This window comes from Gouania willdenowi, chromosome 15 (genome assembly GCF_900634775.1).
Source record: "Gouania willdenowi chromosome 15, fGouWil2.1, whole genome shotgun sequence".
NCBI classification, from domain to species: Eukaryota; Metazoa; Chordata; class Actinopteri; order Blenniiformes; family Gobiesocidae; genus Gouania; species Gouania willdenowi.
Genome location: NC_041058.1, coordinates 22,193,117 through 22,215,681, shown reverse-complemented (window position 1 = coordinate 22,215,681; position 22,565 = coordinate 22,193,117). Strand labels below are relative to the sequence as shown.

Genomic DNA, 22,565 nt, shown 5'->3' with positions numbered 1-22,565 from the left:
TTGCCTGAAATGTGTAATAATTGATAAAAAATAAAAATAAAAAATGACAGTAAAATTATATTTTTGTATTTTTTTTTTTATTACTATTTAATTACTACAACATTTTGCTCAGAATTCTGTGAAGAAACAACTATAGAGCATAATGATGTCATGAACGAGTGGTAACACACATTTTAAAGAATCTCATTTTGTAAATAAGTGGAATGAAACAGTATTTCGTGCCTCCTGAATGGATTTATTTCCAAAGTTTCTTTCATTTCCTATCATTCCCCCCTGATGTGGGACCAAGACTGACCCTTGTGTTTTCAGTTCATGTTCCAAGCAAAATAATATCTATCATCATTTTATGTTGTTTTTTGTTTTGCGTTCCTTTTTGGCGTCATTTAGGGCGTATGTTATGAATCTAGATGACCTCTTATTGCGCTAACTTCCAGGATTTAATCAGTGTGTGCTGGACTACGAAGCTCGCTAACGTCTTACGGAGCTAAATCACCATGGAAACTTATGCTGAACGGCTAGCCTGCTCGAGAGCAGGTTTTGCTCTGGCTAGGATTTTAGCGATGATGAAGTCCCGCCTCCTGACCAATCACATGATGTCCAATAAAAGGTGATGTGTGAACGTGTCAATATTTTATTATTATTCAATTAGGGTATTATTATTATTATTATTACTTTCCATATTTGAGCAGGCACATCTTTGTGCACTAATCCTAGCTACTCTGTATATGTAACACAATAATACATTCAAAAACAAGTTCTAGAGGAAAAAATGTCTTTGGTGTCACCAGAAGTTTGTGTTATTAAAAAATGGGATCACAATCCAAAAAAGGCTGGGAACCACTGAAATACTGTTTAATGAAAAAATACATCATACGTGCAGTATAAAACATTTAAATTGTGTTCACTGTTATTGTGACTATTGATAGGTTTTGCGTTTAACCCGTAAGCTACTTATTTAACCAATAAACATCATCTATTAGGATTTTTTTTTCATTGCACCTGTATGTATGTATTGATTGATAAGGTAGATAAAGCATCGCCATGTACTTTGAAGCTCTACTAGTCCTTTGATGCGTCTATTAGCAATTCATTAACAGCAGCAATGGTTAGAAAACAGGATGTTGAAAATTAGAATATTTGTTACTGTAATGTAGGAAAAGGGGTGGGACTAATAAGTCTATATTTCCACCCACTTCCTTTAAAACACAAAAAGTGTGTGTATGCAGTAATATATGTAATTATTGCTTTGTTTTGTTTATCTTTTTTTCTGTAGGGAAGCCATTTGCATAAAATTTTTGGTTATTGTAATAACGTTTCTTGTAAAATTGCATTTGCAATTTGTTTGAAATAATACAGTAAAAAAAAAAAAAATCATGTGTGTTACTGTTTGGAATTAAAAGGCTATACAATACAGAATCTCATTTTCACCAGCAGACCCTTCTTTAACCCTCATTCCTCCTTTACAACCACCGGTGGTCTTTCCAAAGCAGCAGATCACTTCTGCCTCATAAAGGAACAAAAACCACGTTACAGTGATGTTCTCACCGTGTGCAACAACGTGAAAAGCCGCTGACCCGTCTCTAAGTGCTCCCATAATTCACCTCTGCACAGATATTTACAAAGACGTCTCAACGGAAAAGATAAACACTTTTAAAATCAACAATTGCTCTTTTCTGTGAATGGGAGCCAACATACAGTATCACTGATGGCTCTCTTCTAGAAAGTGGTGCATTTGTAATCTTCATTATTTGAAATGTATATTTAAAGCTTGCGTAATTAGTATTTTGTACAGAAACGAAAAATCAATTGATTATATAGATATAATGTAAGACAGTGTTTTCTCAAATGGGGGTACGCGGTGGCACTGCAGGGGGTACATGAGAAAGAGAGAGGAAAATGATCAAATGAAAGCATTGAAAACATGGAGTTTTATAATGTTTATTTTTAGTTGAACATGATAATTATACTAAACATTACCAGCAATTCACAGAACGACAATAAAAAAAAAACACACAAAATAAGAGAAAAATATACTGAATAATGAAAAGAACAAAGAACAAAATACACAAAATGACACCGAAAACAAACACACGCTAAGAGAGAAATATAATTACTATTACCAACAACACACACAACGACAACAAAGACACACTAAATGAGAGAAAAACACACAAGATCACAAGAAAATACACAAAAATAACAGAAAAACGTACAAAACGACATAAGAAACAACCAAACGACACCAAAAAAACATACACACACAATGAATAATTTAAATCAGTGATTCTCAACTGGTGGGTCGGGACCCAAAAGTGGGTCGCAGACCTGTACTGGGTGGGTCGCGGACAGCTCGTTAAAATTGAATAAATGCTCAATGTCTCTCATGTTGTATTTTATTTTGAAAGAAACTTTTCTTTTAATAGCCATGCTGTGAAATGCACGTTACACAGGAAAATATGTAGATTTTTGTTGGAAAAAATATTATATATGTGTGTTTTCAACAGCGATTTTTGAAAAACAAAAATATGTTGGCTGACTTAATGTCCTTGGCAAAACGTGGGTTGTGAGAACTACTGATTTAAATAATACCAGCAACACAAAAAACACACAAAATGAGAGAAAAATATACTGAAGAATAAAAACAACGGACAACAACAAAATGACACCAAAACGTACAAAAAAAACCCCACAAAAACCAACATAAAATGATGATAGAAATTATTTTGGTTAGAACATGAACTGAAAATAAAAGGGTGAGTCTTGGTCTTACATCGGGGGGAGTGACAGGAAATGAAAGAAACTTTGGAAATAAATCTATTCAGGAGGCACTAAATACTGTTTCATTCCACTGATTTAGAGAATGAGATTCTTTAAAATGTGTTACCACTCGTTCATTCCATCATTATGCTCTACAGTTGATTTTGTTCACAGAATTCTGAGCAAAATGTTGTAGTTGGACATAAGGGGGGCTTGGATTTAACAGTAAGAGAAAGGGCTACTTTGAGAATCACTGATTACGATATAATACAATAAGAACAAAAATGCTACATTTTGATAAACCCTCTGTTTTTAGTAGTGTTTTTGTGAGGCAGAGGAGTCTAAATACAGCTCAGTCAATACATCCATGATGTCCCTGCCTTCAAAGCGAGGTCAGTCAGAGGCAACAAAAGACTGGAAGCAAATCCAAAGCTCTGCATTGTTCCAGGTTATCTGATTTAGGCTTCTGCATGTTTTCAATATTTCTAGATTCTACAAAGCAAGTCAGTAAAACCATAAGCTTACAGTATTATTGAATCAAATTCACTGAGTCCATCATCTGTTTCCATGTTTATCTGCTTTACATGTCTTTTGTTTGGTCTTTATGTTGCACGAACATGCATTCATGCAGCATCGTCTTCTTTTTTTTTTTTTTTTTTACAATCTACTGGCCAGATGTTTTTAAACACACTCCCTCTGACCTAACTGTTAAAATAAATAGATGGTATATGAAACAAAACTTTAGACTTTAGAGTTGTATATTCTTTAGGACAGTGTTTCTCAAATGAAGGTACGTGTACCTCTAGGGGTACATGATGGCACTACAGAGTGGAAAATTAACAAATAAAAGGATGAAAAATATGGGGATTTTAAAATGTGTATTTTTGGATTAAAAATATTAATGATAATAATGATCACCAGCCAGGTGATGACCAGAAATGATAAAAAAACAAAAAAACAAAACAAAAGGAGAGCATCTCGTCCGGCCAACAGGACAATTTTGTTTTGAGTAAAAATTACAGCAAAAACAGGATTTTTTGTAAATTGTCCTAAGTTGTAGATAAAGTAATAATAATAATGATGGAGGTTGCAGTACTACATTATTTACAGTAATAAATTAATCGCAATTATTGTATATTCTTGCAAATTATCCATAAGAATTCTGGCTAAAATTTTTACCAATTACTTCACATTCAGGATTTTGTTTAAATTTGTGTTTTTTCCTTCTCAGAAACATTTTTTTCAGACTTGAGCCAAACTATTTTGAGAACCAACTGTTCTAGGACATATGTATTATCAAATACATATAACACAGTGGAAGGATGGAGGCTAACTCCAACAGTTTGAGGGAACAGTTTTGGACACATCAGTGGTTCTTAAACTTGTTTGGTACCCCTTCCTCTTATCTCTGAATCCTAGTCCCCCCTTTTGTTCGACGACAACATTTTGCTCAGAATATTCTGAAAAAACACAACTGTAGAGCATAATGATGGAATGAACGAGTGATAACACACATTTTAAAGGCTCTCATTTAGTAAGTCAGTGGAATGAAACAGTATTTAGTGCCTCCTGAATAGATTTATTTCTGTAGTTCTTATCATTTCTGGTCATCTCCCACCTGGTGTGGGACCAATACCGACCCTTGTATTATCAGTTCATGTTCTAATCATGATGTTTGTTATGAGGATTATCATTTTTAACTAAAAAATAAACATTATAAAACCCCATCTTTTTAATGCTTTCGTCTGTGCCATCTCTAGGGGTGCACATACCCCCATTTGAGAAACACTGTGATACATTATAATATCCCAAGATATTGTTCCTATGTGTGAATGAGATTGTCTTTCTGTGTGTGTGTGTGTGTGTGTGTGTGTGTGTGTGTGTGTGTGTGTGTGTGTGTGTGTGCGTGCGTGTGTGTGTGTGTGTGTGTGTGTGTGTGTGTGTGTGTGTGTGTGTGTGTGTGTGTGTGTGTGTGTGTGTGTGTGTGTGTGTGTGTGTGTGTGTGTGTGTGTGACCTCTCAGGGTTGCCGTTTTCCTTTTCCTTCCTGTAGACTTGGATGGGCTTTAATTGGTAGATTAGATGGATTGTTCTTGTCGAGCGCAATTCATCACTTTGTGTGTGCATTCACACACTCTAGCTTCCATTAACACACAAAGGAAGACCAGTCTACTAAGTACGGGGATCATTCTACATCACCGTAGAGAACGGTGTACCAAAGAAATTGAACACACACTTAAGGTTGTTTTTTGAACTGTAAAGTCCAATATTACAGTAAGGTTTCCACTGCTACCAGTGGGTAATCTTCATCCATGGAGACTCGTTATTTCACAAAAGAGAATGATGTTTTTGCCTCTGGCTTTGACCCTGCTGCATGGTGTGGAGTGACTCACCACGCTGGGCCTCCTGCTCCTCCACTTCCTGCCTGAGCTCGTGCCGCTGCTCCTTCATCCTGGTGAGCTCCTGGCTGCTCCCCGAGCTGAGGCTGTGCAGCCTCTTGGCCAAAGCCTCCAGCCGGTCGCGCTCCAGGTACACCGCCTTCATGTCTGCTTTCAGCTCCTTGGCACTGGTGAAGTCATTACCTGCACCAGCACACCACAGGAGGACATTACACCTACACCCACCAATAACGAGCGTCTTTGCCATTACTGTGTACTCAAGAGGAGCTAATGGGGAATGATTCAAGTACATTATGAGCGTGGTAGCCAGGGTGGATTAAGCTGGGCTTTAGTGGATAGTTACCAGAGATGGCTGCCAGTTTGGCTTCATGCAGAGCCAAAAGCTGCGCTTCGGTTTCACCGACTTTCCTCCTCAGGCTGCTGCCCAGCCTCTGACTCATGACCACCTGGGGAAAAGCAGAGGATAGAACAGAGGAGAGAGCTGGGGGGAGGGTGGTAACTAACCAAATCTTTGCAGGGACATGGCTCCCACAGGATGTACACCTCATTTCCAATTCAGCGTTCATTCTCTTTGAGAAACTCGCTCGTACAAATCTGCACAGACTCATTTCCGTCCTTCGACTCTTCTGCTTTGAATACACAGCGGAGCATCAGCACTGATGTGTTACCTGATCTATAACCTTTACAAAGACATGAGACGGCTCCTCCTTTCACATGGGCAGACAGACAGGGAAATGGGAAATCTCCATATAAGCTATTATTAGAAGGTCAGAGGGAGAGAAAAAGGGTTCTGAATGTCACCTGAAGGTGCCGCTCCTTAGCTGGGCAGAATCCACAAAGGATGGCCTTGGATACAGATTGAGTGGCTTCCATCTGGACTCTTTCTGACCTAAACCCCTGTTCCTTCCAGGTTACACACTTTGAGCTACATCCACATACAATCCGCATGATGCCCTTTCTTTTTTTTTTTTCCGAGGAACTCCGTTCAGTGATTCAAAGGGACCCAGAGGCGGATTTTTCACTTGAAGCTGACACAGTTTTGTGATGCACTTTGAAAAGCCTGTCAAAGAGGCTGATTTATCAGAGGCAAAACATCTCGGAGGAGTTTTCTTAGAAGATGTGAAAATAGCATTTTAAAAGCACATCCAAAGAACTTTCTTTTACACGTTAAATAAACCGAAAAAGGCTTCTGGTCGGCTTTTCAAACTGGATAATTCAAATTTCAAAATAGGCTAATTGTCAGTATGAAAACTGTCAAAGGAAAAATTACCTTGCTTTCACGTCACAGCGTGTGTGCAATTTTCGACATGATGGAAATCTGATTGAAAAAGGCGAGAAACTTTGAATTTCAACCATAGTGGTGGTCAGTCTTGTAATTGTGGTGAAATTGCCTCTTCGTGAAAAGCTCTAGTTTCTTTCTTTGATGTGCAGCAGTCACATAGACCTGTTATTTCACAAAGTGTTTCAAAGAAAGAAAAAAAAAAAGGGCATAGTCGCAGGAAAATATGGCCTTTACGAGCGTCCTGCTGTGCAGCTCGCTCAGGCCTTAGACCACCACTTTACACCACATTTCTGCAGCATAAGGAACAGCGTGAGAGAAAAACAAAAGTCTAAAAGGCAACAAAGGATGCAGTTTATATGAGAGAACACCTAAAAAGAGTCCTCAAAAGAGGCCAGTGCCTTGTGGGAATTGTATCTGTTTGTTGCTCAAATAAGCTTGTGAGGGCAGATCAAAAACATGTCGGGCTGTACCCAAGAAAAAGTTGTTATTTCGGGAATAATACTTGAAAATTGCCCAACTCTACCTAACAAGTTCCTGTTCCTGTTCTGAAAATGGCAAAAAATTACTTTCTCGCTAACACTTTCTAGCAGCAATGCATCAATTCACAGAGGATTTATTCGAAATGGCACGTCCTGCTGCTTCTGACTCCTGCCTACAAGTGTGGAGAATTTACTGCCATGTCAAACAGAGACAAGCAGATGAATAAAGACAGTGACATTTAGTATGCATATTCAACACAGCATGCACTGTCTGTTTTGACTGGCTATTCATTAGATATTCATATATTTTCAGTCAGTGCTGCATTGTGGATGTGGGGGCTGGAATAAATGGGGTCAAACGAACAGAGGCTTACTTTGGCCGTGGCTTCTTTGATGGACAAATCCAGTGCTTGTTCTTGCTCTTTGAGTCTGTAGAACATAATCAACAATATTAATGTGCATGTGTATATGCAATATTTAGTGTAAATGACATTAAATCATCAGATGTCTATTAAAGTGTGACCACGTTTTCCTGTTTTATCTATTCTTTGTATCTGTGAAATGGATATGTGTACAGGATGTAAAAACTAAATAAACAGTGAAGAAGGTCAAAGATGCTTTAGATCTGGGATGGGCAACTCTATTATAACGGGGCCACAAAAATGTGATTATATCTGATCTGAAGGCCACATAATAAACATTCATGTCAGCACTTTGACTAATGACCAGACAGACCATGAATACAGGGGGAAAAGGGGCTTTTGTCCTTTTTCTGAGGATTTTATGTTTTGTCCGTTTTTAGTCATTTTGTGTGTTTTGGAGCCATTATGTTTGTTTTTGTTATTTGTTGTGTTCTTGTTGTAATTTTGTGTATTTTTCTGTCATTTTTTGCATTTTTTTTGTCGATTTGTGAATTTTTTTAGGTCACTTTCTGTATTTTTTTGTTGTTTCCTGTATTTTCCTGTCATTCCTGTCAGATTGTGTCTTTGGAGCTATTCTGTAATGTGTTGTTGTTTTGTGTGTTTTTGTTGTCATTTTGTTGGCTTAAGTGATTGTTGTTGTGTCGGTCTTTGTTGTCATTTTATGTTTATGAGTCCCTCTGTGTATTTTTGGAACTTTTTGTGTTTTTGTGTACTTTGTGTATTATGTTGGACTTTATATTCCTTCCAACTTCTTGAATTTACATTTTTGGGGAATTGCTTTGGGGCAGCAGAAAATAGACTGAGGTCTACATGTGGCCCCCTTGCCACCAGTTGCCCATATCTGCTTTAGATAAAGTGCACCCTAAAGTATCTGTCAGGTTTTAGGTCGTCCGAGTCTTCAAGTCATGCAATTTGTTCTGCGTTTGCGAGAGTCACTGCCCTACTTTGAACGTTAACAACACCCTAATGGTAGTTTATTGAGAAAATTACTTTTTTTAATAACCATACATGTTTAAAATAAACAGTTATACACTCCCAACCCAATCATTTCATCTAAACGGTCAAACTTGACACAGCCTGGTGAACTGGTTTCAGTTCACAGGGACAGTAAGTTACTGCAACGAATATCAGTTCATTTCAAACTGACAGCTGTTACATAGCAGCACTTTGCACATCCATAATATACTGGTATGTAATTGGACCACTTTATTCATAAAAAGACAAATTAGAATAAACCAACCAAATCAAAATGACTGTTTCATGTAATAATCTGATCCCTCCATTGGATGAATTTAATCTGATCCATAAATTAAACACAGCTCCTGTTGGACAAAAGGTAACATTGGAAAGAACAACAAAAATAGTGCAGTGCATTGGAATAGGTTGAGTTTTCTATTATTGCAGAACACTTGCTTTGTTTAGGTAATTATAACTGGATCAAAGATAAGCTTTTTTATGTTTTTATCTTGACAATCATGTTCTCAAAAGCAGAATATTTGTATTCTTTACGCTATTTTTTGGCTAATTCTAAAAATTTAATTAATAAAAGGCTAAAGTTCCGGTTCTGCAGGATGTTTCTTCCTGTTTAAAGGAAGTTTTCCTTGTAATCGTCGCTGAGGCTTATTGTGGAGGTGTCGAGTCTTTTCAATATGTCGAGGACTTGACGAATTTTGTTCTTTATAAATAAAGTGAAAACAAATTGAATGAAAATACATGGTAAACAAGTCCAAACAATGACTTCTCAGATGATTTCCCTATTACAAAGATGTCTGTAAATGTAAAGTCACATGATTTTATTAAACAGGACAAATTGTGAAGCTCCTGTCCTTTAGTGTCAGAGAATAAAATCTATTAACAGGGGGAAACCAAAGGTGGAAAATTGATTCTGTGTAAGACAGTCACCTTGAGACACCCCTAATTTTCCCATTATCCCAAAGAATTGGTTTGCTCCGTGAATGTTTTCCAAGCTGAGGAGATGCTGCTTCCGTGCATCAGTGATGCAGCACCTACTTTGGATAAAGAGCCTTTATTTAATCCAGTGCCAGAGAGGAGAAAGGCCTTGATATGAGAAAAAAAAAAAAATTATCTATGTTATTTAGAGAAAGATCTGCAACCCAATCATCGCAATGACCCGGCACGGCTGAATGTCCAATCAGAGGTCGCAATTTCAATCAGCACCAAGAATAAATGCATTCCTGTCTGGGCGTCAGATATCAAGTCAGATATCAAATTATGCCAGCGGTGGCAGGTCACAACGCCGATAAGGTGGTAAGTGCAATTTACATGTCTTTCTAACAAGTGGCAAGGCAGCGAGAATTTTCCACCGTGATCCCTGTCAGGCCATTAACTTCTGAAGATATGATGCAAAGTAATCATTAGCATCTGAGAGAAATCATTTAAATTCAAAGCCGACTGAAACAGGTGTGATGGAAGACGGTCATCAGGGAATTGAGGAAATAATCATGAAAATGTATCTGTGGTGTGTGCCTTTTGAATCCCAACTAATTGTTCCTAAACTCATTTGTTATCGTCAGGGGATTTTGTTTGTGAGAAGAACGCAGAGATGGTTCTAGAAGATGGCATTAAAACATAAACTCAATATGTTGCATGGAAAATAGACATGAAACAGGGTTTTAAAGCAACAGGAGAGGCAAAGAAGACCAAGAACTAATGTGATGACACCAGGTTCATTGGCTTGTATTCATGGGATGTACAGCTCCTCAGCATCTCCAGCTGGTAAAAAAAGGTACTGCACTCAGGCACAACACTTCATAAAAAAAAAAAACAGCACAAAGAAAAGCACCGACAAACACTTTTTCAACTTTGAAAACCCACCGTCCAACACATTTATTGGATGTGGGAGAAAATCAGTCTTTAGATGCAAAACCTGCTTTTTTACTCAAAACTCAAAGATCATTTAAAGCGAAACGCAACGCCTCCGAATCAGAATTCCTTTATTAATCCCAGGGGGAAATTGCTTTTGTTACAGCCGCTTGTGAAAAAATCACAAATAAAAGAATGATACATTTAACAAAGACGAAAGAAAGAATAAACATTAAATAAGTGTATAATTAAGTAAAAGACTATTCAAAATAAGGATCAGATACACACACATTACAATAGTAAAAAAATAAAGTAAGATATAAAAAAACAAATAATAATAATAATAATAATAATAATAAGAAGAAGAAGAAGAAGAAGAAGAAGAAGAAGAAGAAGAAGAAGAAGAAGAAGAAGAAGAAGAAGAAGAATATAAAATTTATATACAAATATGATACAAATATTTACAAAATGAATGACCTTAAGATGATCAGTCTAAAGATGAATTAAAAAAAACACTGCTATTAATTTGTGTAAGAAAAGTCTTTGGAGTGATTTATATCAACTTTTAGCCTCAAACAAACATAACATATCATGTTCTCATTAGGCTATAAACTCCCATAGAGAGTCTATAGCAGTGGTTCCCAACCTTTTTTGGATTGTGACCCCATTACTATGACACAATTTTGTAAACAACCCCAAAGGCATTTTTTTTTTTGGAGAATTAGTTTTTGATCACGTTTGTTACAGCATTAGGAAAACACAATTAGTGACAAATTGCGCCATCTCAGACATTTTGATACTACATTTTATTTGAACTGGATTTGTTGTGTTTTAATTTGAAAAATATTTTAATAACAAAAAAAAAGTTTAAATCAGTCATATATTTTTTAAATCAGGCAACCTCATTTAAATTCCAGGTGACCCGAAATGGGGTCACGACCCCAAGGTTGAAAAATACTGGTCTATGGAGAGATAGCATTTCAAGATGACATTTTAGTGCTTAGTTACGTTTAATCCAGTTCCTAGAAATGGAAGAACTGCAATTTGAATGCAATTATCAGATCCATGCATGCCATCCATCTGAACAAGGAGACACTTTAAAACGGGTGAGTCTACAGCTAGGATTAGGTGTATGATGCTCTTTGAGTAACGTCACAGTTTGTCAAACATGGCGACTGCCACACACGTGTGTTTAAAGTGCTTTTTATTGCATATGCAGCTTCTAAAACGCCTCTCATTCCTACTAGCTGTCTTTGTCATTTGTGTTAAGTCTCCTCTTAAAGGTGCAGTCTGCAACTTTATAAAAGTGACTTTTTGTTATATTTACTAAAGCTGTCGCTATGTAAGGACAGCTTTACATCAAACTAGTAGTGTGTGTGAAAAAAACAGGCTCATTGAGCCTCCCTGCTGCTCCTGCAGCCTTTGGCAGATTGCCAGAATGCAACGCGACCGAGCAAAAAGAACCAATCAGAGCCAGGATTGTGTTTGATGGGCTGTCTGGCAGCTGTTGCTCACAGGCCCCGCCCCTTTCCCGGGCTGGAACACTGTCTTTTTTACAGTGTATGGTCTGAAGGAGTAGAAGATGAAATTGGTGACTTTTCTCCTTGAAAGGTAATTACTGCTGCTTAATTTACATTATGTTTGATTTGTAATTGTTACACTAGAACTCTGTAGTACATGTGTTGTTCATGTGCGCGCAGCAGCCTCCATGTGAGCTGCTGGAAGTGACACTGTGTTGTTGCTGCTGTTGCTGAGGTGTGTGTGCACATTGAGAGAGAGAGAGAGCGCTGCAGTAACATGCTTTTAACAGTGCATGTTATATTACTGTGATGTTGCTGTCGGACTAACGTTAGCTTGTTAGCTCTGAGGGAGGGACTTGGGAAAGTTTGGAGGCAGGGCAAGAGAGCAGCAGGGAGGGAGGGGTAGAGAAGGATCTGAGAGTCGTGGACTGCACCTTTAAACAGATGTACAAGTATTTTTATTAATTAATTAGAAGCAGGGAAATTGTGCTAAGGAACAGATTATCTGTGAAAGTAACACAAAAGTTTCCCACTTTACCCGAGTTACAGTTTTAAAGGCACACTGTGTATCTTTTGGCCACGTCGGTGGCGCTCCCCCCCTACTCTCTGGCCTCCCGCCGTTGTTGGCCCCCTTTGCCAAGGGTTGGCACGGCGGATGGGGGACGAGCGACCCGGCGTGCTCGGAGCGGTGTCCGACGCCGGGCGGGTTAGCGAAGGGGGCCGGGTCTCGGCGGCGTCTTTTTAGCCTCCTCAGAAGCAGTTTTTTAAACTTTACCATTACCAGGAGTCGTACAGGCAGAAAAATAGTAGCAAAAGCCTTAGCTTAGCCCAATGAGTATATCTGAGTCTGTGGTCACATGACTGCCGTAAAGTGATACGTTCTCCAGGTATCATGACGTGGCCAAAGACCCAAACTCGTATGGGTCAACTCATTAGGTCAAAAAGTCCACGGTGGGCCTTAACTCTTGTCTGACTTGAAGGAACTCAAAAATGACATTAATCTGAAAAAATGTTAGTCATTTTAAAGTTTAAATATTTAACCTTTAAGAAAAATCTAAATAAATTACTAAAAAAAACAAAAGTAAAAAAAGAAAAAGACAAATTAATACTTAAAGATGTCGTACATTTTCTTTCGCTGAGAACGCTCTCGATGTGGCTACAGGTTTAGTTTTCTTTTGCATGCCTTCTTTAAACTGTATTCTAATATGAGTCTAATGCAGTCCCTCCTGACTGACTTCTTCGTGGCACTGACCTGAGCAGAGAAGGAGGAGGAGACACTGAGATGTGTGAGCGGTGTTCTGACGTGACCACTTCCTGCAGGGTATAGCTGAGGTGGTAAAGCTGTGCCATGGTGCAGCTTCTCAGCACGGAGGCCTCCAGCTCCTCAGCCTCCACCTGCTGCTCCACCTGCTGGATCTGATGCTGCAGGCCTCCACTGCGCTCCTTCAGCTCCACCAGCCTCCGCTCCAGCTCTGTGATCTCATGCTGCACATGCACATCACAAGTCAAAACTTCCGTCAGTTTGTTCACATATTTACAATTATGGAAGAGGATTTGATGGAGAAAAGTGTATTGGGCAAATCAAGAATAAGTTTGAAACAATGCAAAAAAAGTCGAAGTGTCAAGATTAAAGTAGAAAAACAAGATTTTAGTCGAAATTTTCGAAAATGATCTTAAAAAAGTTGAAGGTTTGCTCATGAAGTCTAATCTACGGAAGCTGATGAGGGTCAATTCACCATACGACAACAAACAGCAGATCGTGGCCATCTACAAAAGGCTGTGTATCAACGAATGCATTGAACCAGTGTTTCTCAAATGGGGGTACGTGTACCCCTAGGGGTATGCAAAAACAGTACAGGGGAGAGAGAGTGGAAAATTATCAAAATAAAACAATTAAAAATATGGGGTTTTATAATGTTTATTTTTAGGTAAAAATTATAATCATTAGAATGATGATGGAAATGATCTCGATCAGAACATGAACAAAGATAAAAACTAAAGAAACAAATCTATTCAGGAAGCACAAAATACTGTTTCAGTCCACTTATTTACAAAATGAGATTCTTTAAAACATGTGTTATTCCATCATTATGCTCTAAAGATGTTTTTTTGTTAGTATTCTGAGCAAAATGTTGTACTCAGACAATGGAGGTACTTGGATTCAGAAAAGAGAAAATGGGGGTACTTGAGCCAAAAAAGTTTGAGAACCACTACGTTAAACTATACTTTGAAGTTGGGTTTAATAACAAAGAGATTATTTCTCTTTTAGCTCATGAACACGGCGTTGTAATCTCTTTAAGGACTTTGTAGAGATATTGCCAAAAATATAATCTATGCAGATTGAAAAACCAGTCAAGTTTGGACAAGATGCAGCATTTAGTCCGTCCGTGGCTATTGATGAGCTACGGAAACAGATTTGGGCCAAGCTTTGATGGAGGCTGTTGTCATATGTTGAATTGGCACAAGTCTGTTTCCGTAGATTTGACTTTAATAGCAAACCTTCGACTTTTATCACAATATTAGATTGTATTTTTTTTTTAACTCTTTATTTATGCTATTTACAAATAGTATCAAACAAAACAGAAAAAACAGCAGGGTATTATAATTACAAAGATTTCCATTCACACTTAGATTCTTATCATATCTTATAGATTGTACATTTCTGATCAAAATTAGCAGAGTTCAGTCTTATGTAGTAAGTGATTTTTTTTTCCATCGCATAAATTTCTTCCATTATCTCTTCCCATTGTGACAAAGTTAAAGTGAGAATCTTCAGCCAGTTTCTTGTAATGGTTTTTTTTTTGCTGGCCATCAACATAACTTTGTTGTATTTTGAGTTTATTTTTTAAATTTCTACTTCAAACTCGTCTGTTTGTCTTTAATCTCAGTATTTCAATTTTATTATTATTATATTTCTAATTTTCATCCTGATTTGCCCAAAATTATTTTCTCCATCAAAATTAGCCCTAATCCGCTTCCGCAAAAATTCAAATTCACCTCTACGAGCCGTTTTTCTTGAAGCAGTCGTTCCCGTCGTAGTAGCGGCCCCTGTGATGAGTCACATCTCTCCCTGGGATTGGCGTCCACACCCTGCCTGCAAAGAAACCACGAAAAGCCCCACACACTGTTAATTATTTCTTCTCCTCCAAGTTCTTAACGTTCCTCCATTTTCTTAGATCTTTTCCACCCTTTCAATTTGTAAAAGATGACTGCACGATAGGAAACACACTGTTGCTTTATGTTTCCTGAAACACCAGAACCAACATTTATTTTACTGCAACAATTACAATGTAAATTTTTATACTAGGAGACAATGAAGATGTGCTAGGATAATTGGATAATCGATATCACTCCCATCCCTGTTAATAGTAATGATATGACGCGAATAATTTGCTCAAAATAGGAGGGAAAACACAGTGATCTCTGTGCAAGATGATACAAGTCAGTGTCACACACTAAGTATTATGTTGTCATTTTTTTTATTCATTTCTCTCTCTAATAAATCAAGGAAGTTCTGCGGGTGTGTGTGTGCGTGTGTGTTTGTGGAGCGAATTTCTCCCCGACATGGTGTCTGTTCGACCTGAAACTTTTTTGACTGCTTGCACATAGGTTGAGTGTGTGCATGCATTATTTTGGATTTAGTTGGTGTTGCAAAAGGTTTATTTTAATTGTATTTAGCCTGGACGGCACATTCATGTTTACCCAGAAATGAAACCTTGACCTCAGTGTGAGGGGGGCGGCGCTAGCGCACCAATCTGTTCATTTACAACCTCTAACAATCAGTAGAAGAAGACCCTCCTCCGGTCCACAAAAGGTTAATACTAAAAACGTTTTTGTACGGCTAAAAGTTATTTAAGTGTGCGGCAAAACCTTTATTTTCCTCTTGTTTTGAGATTACGGCTCCCAATTACGATCGCATCGTATTACTTCCGGAAAACGCTAACAGAAATGCACAAAAATATACAAAAAGGCTCCAAAAACACACAAAATGACTCCAAAAAACATACATTACAGAAAAATACACCAAACGACAACAAAAATATGAAAATGAGTCAGAATAAATAAAACTAAATATTTATACAAAAAATACACAAAATGACAATAGAAATGCACAAAACTACACAAAAAAAATACACAAAATGACTCCAGAAGCACTACAATGGCAACAAAAAACAATAATTATACAAAAAATGTACAAAAAGACAACAGAAAGATACTAAAATACACATAATGACTACAAAAAAACATACATTACAGAAAAAAAACACCAAACAAAAAAAATATAAAGATGAGTCCCATAGAATTAAACCAGGAAAATCACACAGTATTTTACTTTGCACCTGCAAATAAACCTCTTTATAACACTGCAGAGTACAGAGTATGTACACATTTCTGTACATCCAACCTTCAAACACATACTCATTTGGCCATAATTGACAACTTTACTGAAGCTCCCACTATATGAATACATACTTCCAATGGGCACTAGTTTATTTAAAAGGAACCGTGCATGTTAATGAACATTTCAATGTAAATATGCCAGAATGATTCAAAAGCTACTTTCCATCTGTAGTCCCTGGCAGGTCAGAATACATTACAATGGCAACAATACAAATGAAACATACAAAAGATGTACATACTGTACACACAAAATATATTTGAGCTATTTCTGTCTTGTTCCATTCATTCATTGATTCATTCATCTTCTGACCTGCTTTTTTTTTTTTTTTCCTCCATGAAAATAAAGAAAAAGATGAATGACAATGGCAAGTTTTTATTTCACAGGACATAAAGTTTGTGTGTTTGTGTGTTTCACTTCCTTTTGACCAGGAAACTCCTAGAGAGGCCACACCTGATTTCCTTCCTGTTACCAAAGTTGTTTTTAGGGAAACTTGTGACTACTATGGAAACAAAAACAGTAACATATTAAGGATCAGAAATCAAAAGTCAAAGACTGGGGGGGGGGGGGGGAACATAATTATTAAACATTTAAATAAAAATGTGTTGATTCACATCAAACATGAGAAAAGCAACAAGTTATTGTATTATATTTTTGAAACTGAACGCTTATTAAACATACTTTGGTAATAAGTTATTTAGAAAAGGGTGTGGGGATTCTGTTGCTGACCTGATAAATGCTGAGTCTGTCCTCTGGAGGGCGCTGTGCACCACGTGGTTCAGCCTCTCTAGGAACAGGGCCACACTGGGATGTCTGGATGGTAAACCCTGCTTTAATGCTTCCCGCTCTCTGCACAGTTCCTCCAGCTTTTTACCAAAACGCTCGGCTAAAAACAAAAAGAGACACAGAACATAAACAGACTGTTTATGAATTCAATTCAAAAACAATGTCTCTAAAACAGCTTCGTCCCCGTATGATAGTCACTCTGTAACATTGGTTTAGCTTAATATTAAGTAGCATTTTACTGTGATTTATTACAAAAATATTCCTGATAACTGTTTAGCCCAGGGCTGTCAAACTCATTTTAGTTTAGGGGCCAAATACAAAGTAGTTTGATCTTAAAGGCAGTGGCTATCCGTACAGTTACCGTATCAATATACCGACATTCTATCTGTACAGTTACCGTATCAATATACCAACATTCTATCCGTACGGTTACCGTATCAATATACCAACATTCTATCCGTACGCATGCAGCGCCGCTATTTGGCCAGTTTAGGTCAAGTGATAGGTCAGTTTTTTACTAAACCTTACCCTAAAATTGTTGCTATATTGGGTTATAACATAAACTTAATCCTAACCCTAACCCTAAATTCTCCGTACGTGCACTTCAGTAACCATACCAATAGTAGGGCCCTATAAAATCTGTTTGATTTTTTTCCAAGTTCCGTCTTATTTTTTCCAAAATTCCATTTTTTCCACTTTAATTTCTTAAATTCCTTTTTTTTTTAAAGAAATATTTATAATTTTTAAAGAAAATATTACTTTTTCACTGCTGTGAGGAAACAAAATAAATACTATTAAATAAAAAAACTCAATTAAACAAAAATGTATGTCAAAAATAAAGTAAGATACAATTAAAAGGTAGATATAAGTTGTAGTGACATGGATTATTCTGACTGCTCCTTTTTAATTATTTATAGGTCATTGGCCAGTTTAGGTCACAAGACTAAGACTAAACCTATCCCCAAACCTAACTCTGACCCTAAAAATTGTTGCGATATTGTGTTATAACCAAACCCTAAACCTAAACCTAATCCTTTGTACTTGTACTTTGGTAACCGTACCAACAGCACTGAGGGTTGTCCCTACGGCAACCGTACAAATAAACACTTTCAATCTTAAATGGGCCTCAGATGTTAGGTGTGAAAATGACCAATTTCAACATTAATGTCCCCATGTTTGTACTTTACACGACATATAAATCCTACATAAAGTATGTAAGGCTCTAAACATTATCCAGGCAATAAGTGACAGATATCAGTGCTTCCAGGATTTTCTCTTTTAAATATAACTCATTTTGTGGTCAATTTTTATTTAATTTGGGGGAATTATGCAAAATAATTTCAGGGAAATTTAGCTCATTAAACAATTTGAGGTGTAAAATAATAGCAGTCATGTGAAAAAAAGCATGGGAAAATTGCAATCCTTTAAATATTGTAGAGTTTCATTGAATTTGTATATTTAGAAAGGCTGAGATACTGTATTTACAACTGAATTATTATTAACCATAATTATTTCTGTATTTTTAACTTTCTTCTATGGGCCGAACTGTATGGTTTAGGGCCAAATTTAGCACGTGTGGTTTAGCCAATAGCCATCTCACACTCTTGTGTCCTGGTTAATGGAGCATTGGGTCCTTTGGGTATAATGATAATATAAATTAAATCTGATTTGTTGTCTTATGCTACTTTACTTGCTAATATGTATCAAATAAGGGTCAATGAAGTGACGCCAACATTTTCTGTCCAACTGTGTTTCTTACAGTTAAAAATGGGTTTAAATGCATAAAAAATACAAAATTAAGTAGTACATCTCCATCATATACTGTATGCACTCACTTTGAATTAAAATAATAATAATAATGTATCTTACTTATCTGCGATTTATTCTGCTATTTAAGGGTCAAAATATCATGTCTGGCCACGACTGATGTTTAGAAAACAATTTTAAAATGACTCTAAATCAATTCAAATTGATTTCCTTACATAATTGGCATTATTTTGTAATTGTTTTGCAGTCCTGTGTAACATTTCAAAGTATTTCTGTTTCTATTTCCATCATAACATCCATGCAAACTTTGTCCGATAGTGCCCATTTTATGAAAGCAACCTTTTATATTAACTCTAAGTCTGTAGCAGGTGGGAAATATATGAATAAATATTGTTACAACAAATTACAAACACACATTACGACTTGAAACTACATCAACTTTAAACAAAAATGTGTTTGAGTACAAGATGAATTTATTTCTGTTGTAAGATCTAAGAAATGGTTCATTGTCCAATTTGATTTGAAAATAAGCCTTTCTTACATCATGTAATGCAGTGTTTCCCAACCAGGGGGCACACTGCAGGGGGTACGTGGAAAAATTAAGAATTTATTTCCAAGATAATAAAAAAATATTCTCATTCATTTCATAAATCCGTCAATAAAATGGTACGTGTGTGCTATGACCTGTTTTTAAAGTTGAAATGCCTGTTTAAAGGAGACATATTCAAAGAAGCTCCTTTTGTCGTAAATGTCATAAATGTTATATATGACACAGGCAGGTTCATTCATTGTTTTGTGTTTATTTATTTATACCACTCAACTCAACTCCCGATACGATTCGATTCACGATACTGGGTTCACGATACGATTCTCTCACGATTTATTTTACAAAATGGGACTGTAGAAAAATGATGGCTGAAAAATATTCCTTTATTTTTTTGGGGGGGAAAAAACTATCAAAAAAAACTGTACTGTTTTCCTTTTATTTTTCATTGTCAAAAGAATCCCTTGATAAACTATTCAAAACAATGCAATTTAATTAAAAATAAATCTTGAATGAAATAAATAAAGGAATAATACAAATGAAGAAGAAGCCTATTAATTTAATTTCTGGTTCTATAGTAAACAATGCAAAACTGCATAATAGTTCTTTTTAAAAGTGCAACTGAAAATGTCTTTTGTGCCTTAACAATTGGACTTAAAAAAAAAAAATAATAATCAAAAAATAGTCATTTCACTGTATTTAGGTCAGATAATTTGTTTGAACCAGCAGAGGGCACTGGTAACCCAGTGGTCAGTTGGCATGTAGATATCTTGCAGTGTAGAAGAGATGCTATGCTAGCAGACAGAGCTAATAGAAAAACGTGACTTTTACAGATATTCACGTAATATTATTATATTATTATATTTTTTCGGTGTTAAAGGGGTAAGGAATCCTTTATGAACATGTTTAAAAGTAGAAGGCGGCCAGAAAGAAAGTATTAGCAGATTCCGCCCGCCGCCAACACTTCTGGATAGCGCCCTCTGCTGGTTAAAAAAGTACTGCGCTTCAATTTTCACAGTATCGATGTGAATCATGATACCTATGAATCGATTTTTAACTGCCTTACGATTAATCGTTACATCCCTAAATCATAATATATTAGTATTAATCATACAAACATTTACTATAATATTATTTCTTATATTTATCATTTTTATTGCCTTGAAGGCAACATAATTTTATGTTTAATTTGAGTTAAATAACAAGATAATGCCTGAATATTAGTTGTTCAGTTTAAGGAGATGAAATAAAATGACTTGAGTTGAATATTCAGTTGTGTTATGTTCTACTTTTGGAGAATCATGAACACGTATAGTGAGGGGGTACTCGTGGTATGACAAAAAGGCTCAAGGGGGTACACAAGACAAGAAAAGTTGGGAACCACTGATGTAATGAAAGAAATTCTGGTCAAACCACTGCTATAGCTAAAATCAGTATTTAAGCTCCAGATTACACTTGTTATGTATAAGGAGGTTTATTTATGTCTGTTTTCTGGTCCAGGTGTTTAAAAAGGAAACATATACTTGCTCTGGCGTCTCAGCTTTAAGTGTTGTTTGATTAATGTGATGAAAAGCCAACACCAATCATCCAATCCAACCAGTTTGCCCAACCCTTCATTTAATGACATTTAAACACTACAAAAACAGCAGTACTGTATTTAAAAAGGGCAAACACTCCATCCTCAAGACATCACGTCAAGTTAATGAACTCATTAATCTGTTTGATGAAGATGACAAAGCAAATGTTTCACTAGCTTCTGCTCTCACATGATTCATCAAAAATTCCAGTAAGACCCACCTCAAATTCACAGGAAATCAAGTAAAGGCCGTATTTCTCACAATGATGGTTCAAACAAAAATAAGTGAAACCACTATTATTCGACTTTAATACAGAATCAGCACGTTCTATATAAAAACAATCCCCGCAAACGGTGGTTTTCTTACACTGAACGTGAAAAACTACACTTAAAATTCTGATGAGTTCAGCATAATCCCTTAACAAACCATTATTAACAACAGAGCAACGTCTAATCCATGGTATCGGTCACAGACCTCCTTAATAAAGCCTGAGCTCAAAGTCTTAGTTCACCTGCGTCATAGTCGTCATCCAGAATGGCTTTCTGCTGGAGCCTCTGCAGCTTCAACATCATCGACTGGATCTGAAAAGGACACAGTCGGTTCAGAGGAAAGCACACGTTAGCCACCAGACAGCAGCACGGAGGTCAGTGCCCCTCAAACTGTTGCTGCAGACCAACAAAAAAAAGAAGCGTGAGTTCAGCAACACAAGGTCAGAGAGTTTAGAAACCAAATGGTTTGTAGTTGTCACAGGTGGTTACAACATCAGCTTCTTTATCATTTTTGTCGTATAAAAATCAACATTATTGAAATGATATTTAATTAGGAGGTTGTAGAATATCACAATGAACACCGTGAGGAGATAAAGTTACTGGTATATTTGGAATATCAACAGTATAAAAATGCTATTTTTGGTCATAAAAAAATCAACAATATTAAAACAATATTTTTGGTCCTATAAAAATCAACAGTATTAAAACAATATTTTTGGTCATATAACAATTAACAGTATTAAAACGTTATTTTTGGTCATAAAAATCAACAGTATTAAAATGTTATTTTTGGTCATATAACAATTAACAGTATTAAAACGTTATTTTTGGTCATAAAAATCAACAGTATTAAAATGTTATTTTTGGTCATATAACAATTAACAGTATTAAAACGTTATTTTTGGTCATAAAAATCAACAGTATTAAAATGTTATTTTTGGTCCTATAATAATTAACAGTATTAAAATGTTATTTTTGGTCATAAAAATCAACAGTATTAAAACGTTATTTTTGGTCATAAATATCAACAGTATTAAAACGTTATTTTTGGTCATAAAAATCAACAGTATTAAAATGTTATTTTTGGTCCTATAACAATTAACAGTATTAAAATGTTATTTTTGGTCATAAAAATCAACAGTATTAAAATGTTATTTTTGGTCATAAAAATCAACAGTATTAAAATGTTATTTTTGGTCATATAACAATTAACAGTATTAAAATGTTATTTTTGGTCATAAAAATCAATAGTATTAAAACGTTATTTTTGGTCATATAACAATTAACAGTATTAAAACGTTATTTTTGGTCATAAAAATCAACAGTATTAAAATGTTATTTTTGGTCCTATAATAATTAACAGTATTAAAATGTTATTTTTGGTCATAAAAATCAACAGTATTAAAACGTTATTTTTGGTCATAAATATCAACAGTATTAAAATGTTATTTTTGGTCCTATAATAATTAACAGTATTAAAATGTTATTTTTGGTCATAAAAATCAACAGTATTAAAATGTTATTTTTGGTCATATAACAATTA

General features: G+C 36.0%; 1 protein-coding gene across 3 annotated transcripts in view; it reads right to left on the bottom strand.

The window, feature by feature from the left end:
- The window catches only part of disc1 (DISC1 scaffold protein), a 76,407-nt gene that overhangs the window by 44,296 nt on the left and 9,546 nt on the right, over window positions 1-22,565 (bottom strand). For all 3 annotated transcript variants that reach the window (XM_028469213.1, XM_028469215.1, XM_028469214.1), the window contains exons 3-9: window positions 21,265-21,334; window positions 16,809-16,965; window positions 14,678-14,774; window positions 12,933-13,165; window positions 7,290-7,344; window positions 5,498-5,600; window positions 5,149-5,337 (exon numbers count right to left, since the gene is read on the bottom strand). In XM_028469213.1, coding sequence (XP_028325014.1) covers window positions 5,149-5,337; window positions 5,498-5,600; window positions 7,290-7,344; window positions 12,933-13,165; window positions 14,678-14,774; window positions 16,809-16,965; window positions 21,265-21,334 — 904 coding nt within the window. The remainder of the gene's footprint in view (window positions 1-5,148; window positions 5,338-5,497; window positions 5,601-7,289; window positions 7,345-12,932; window positions 13,166-14,677; window positions 14,775-16,808; window positions 16,966-21,264; window positions 21,335-22,565) is intronic.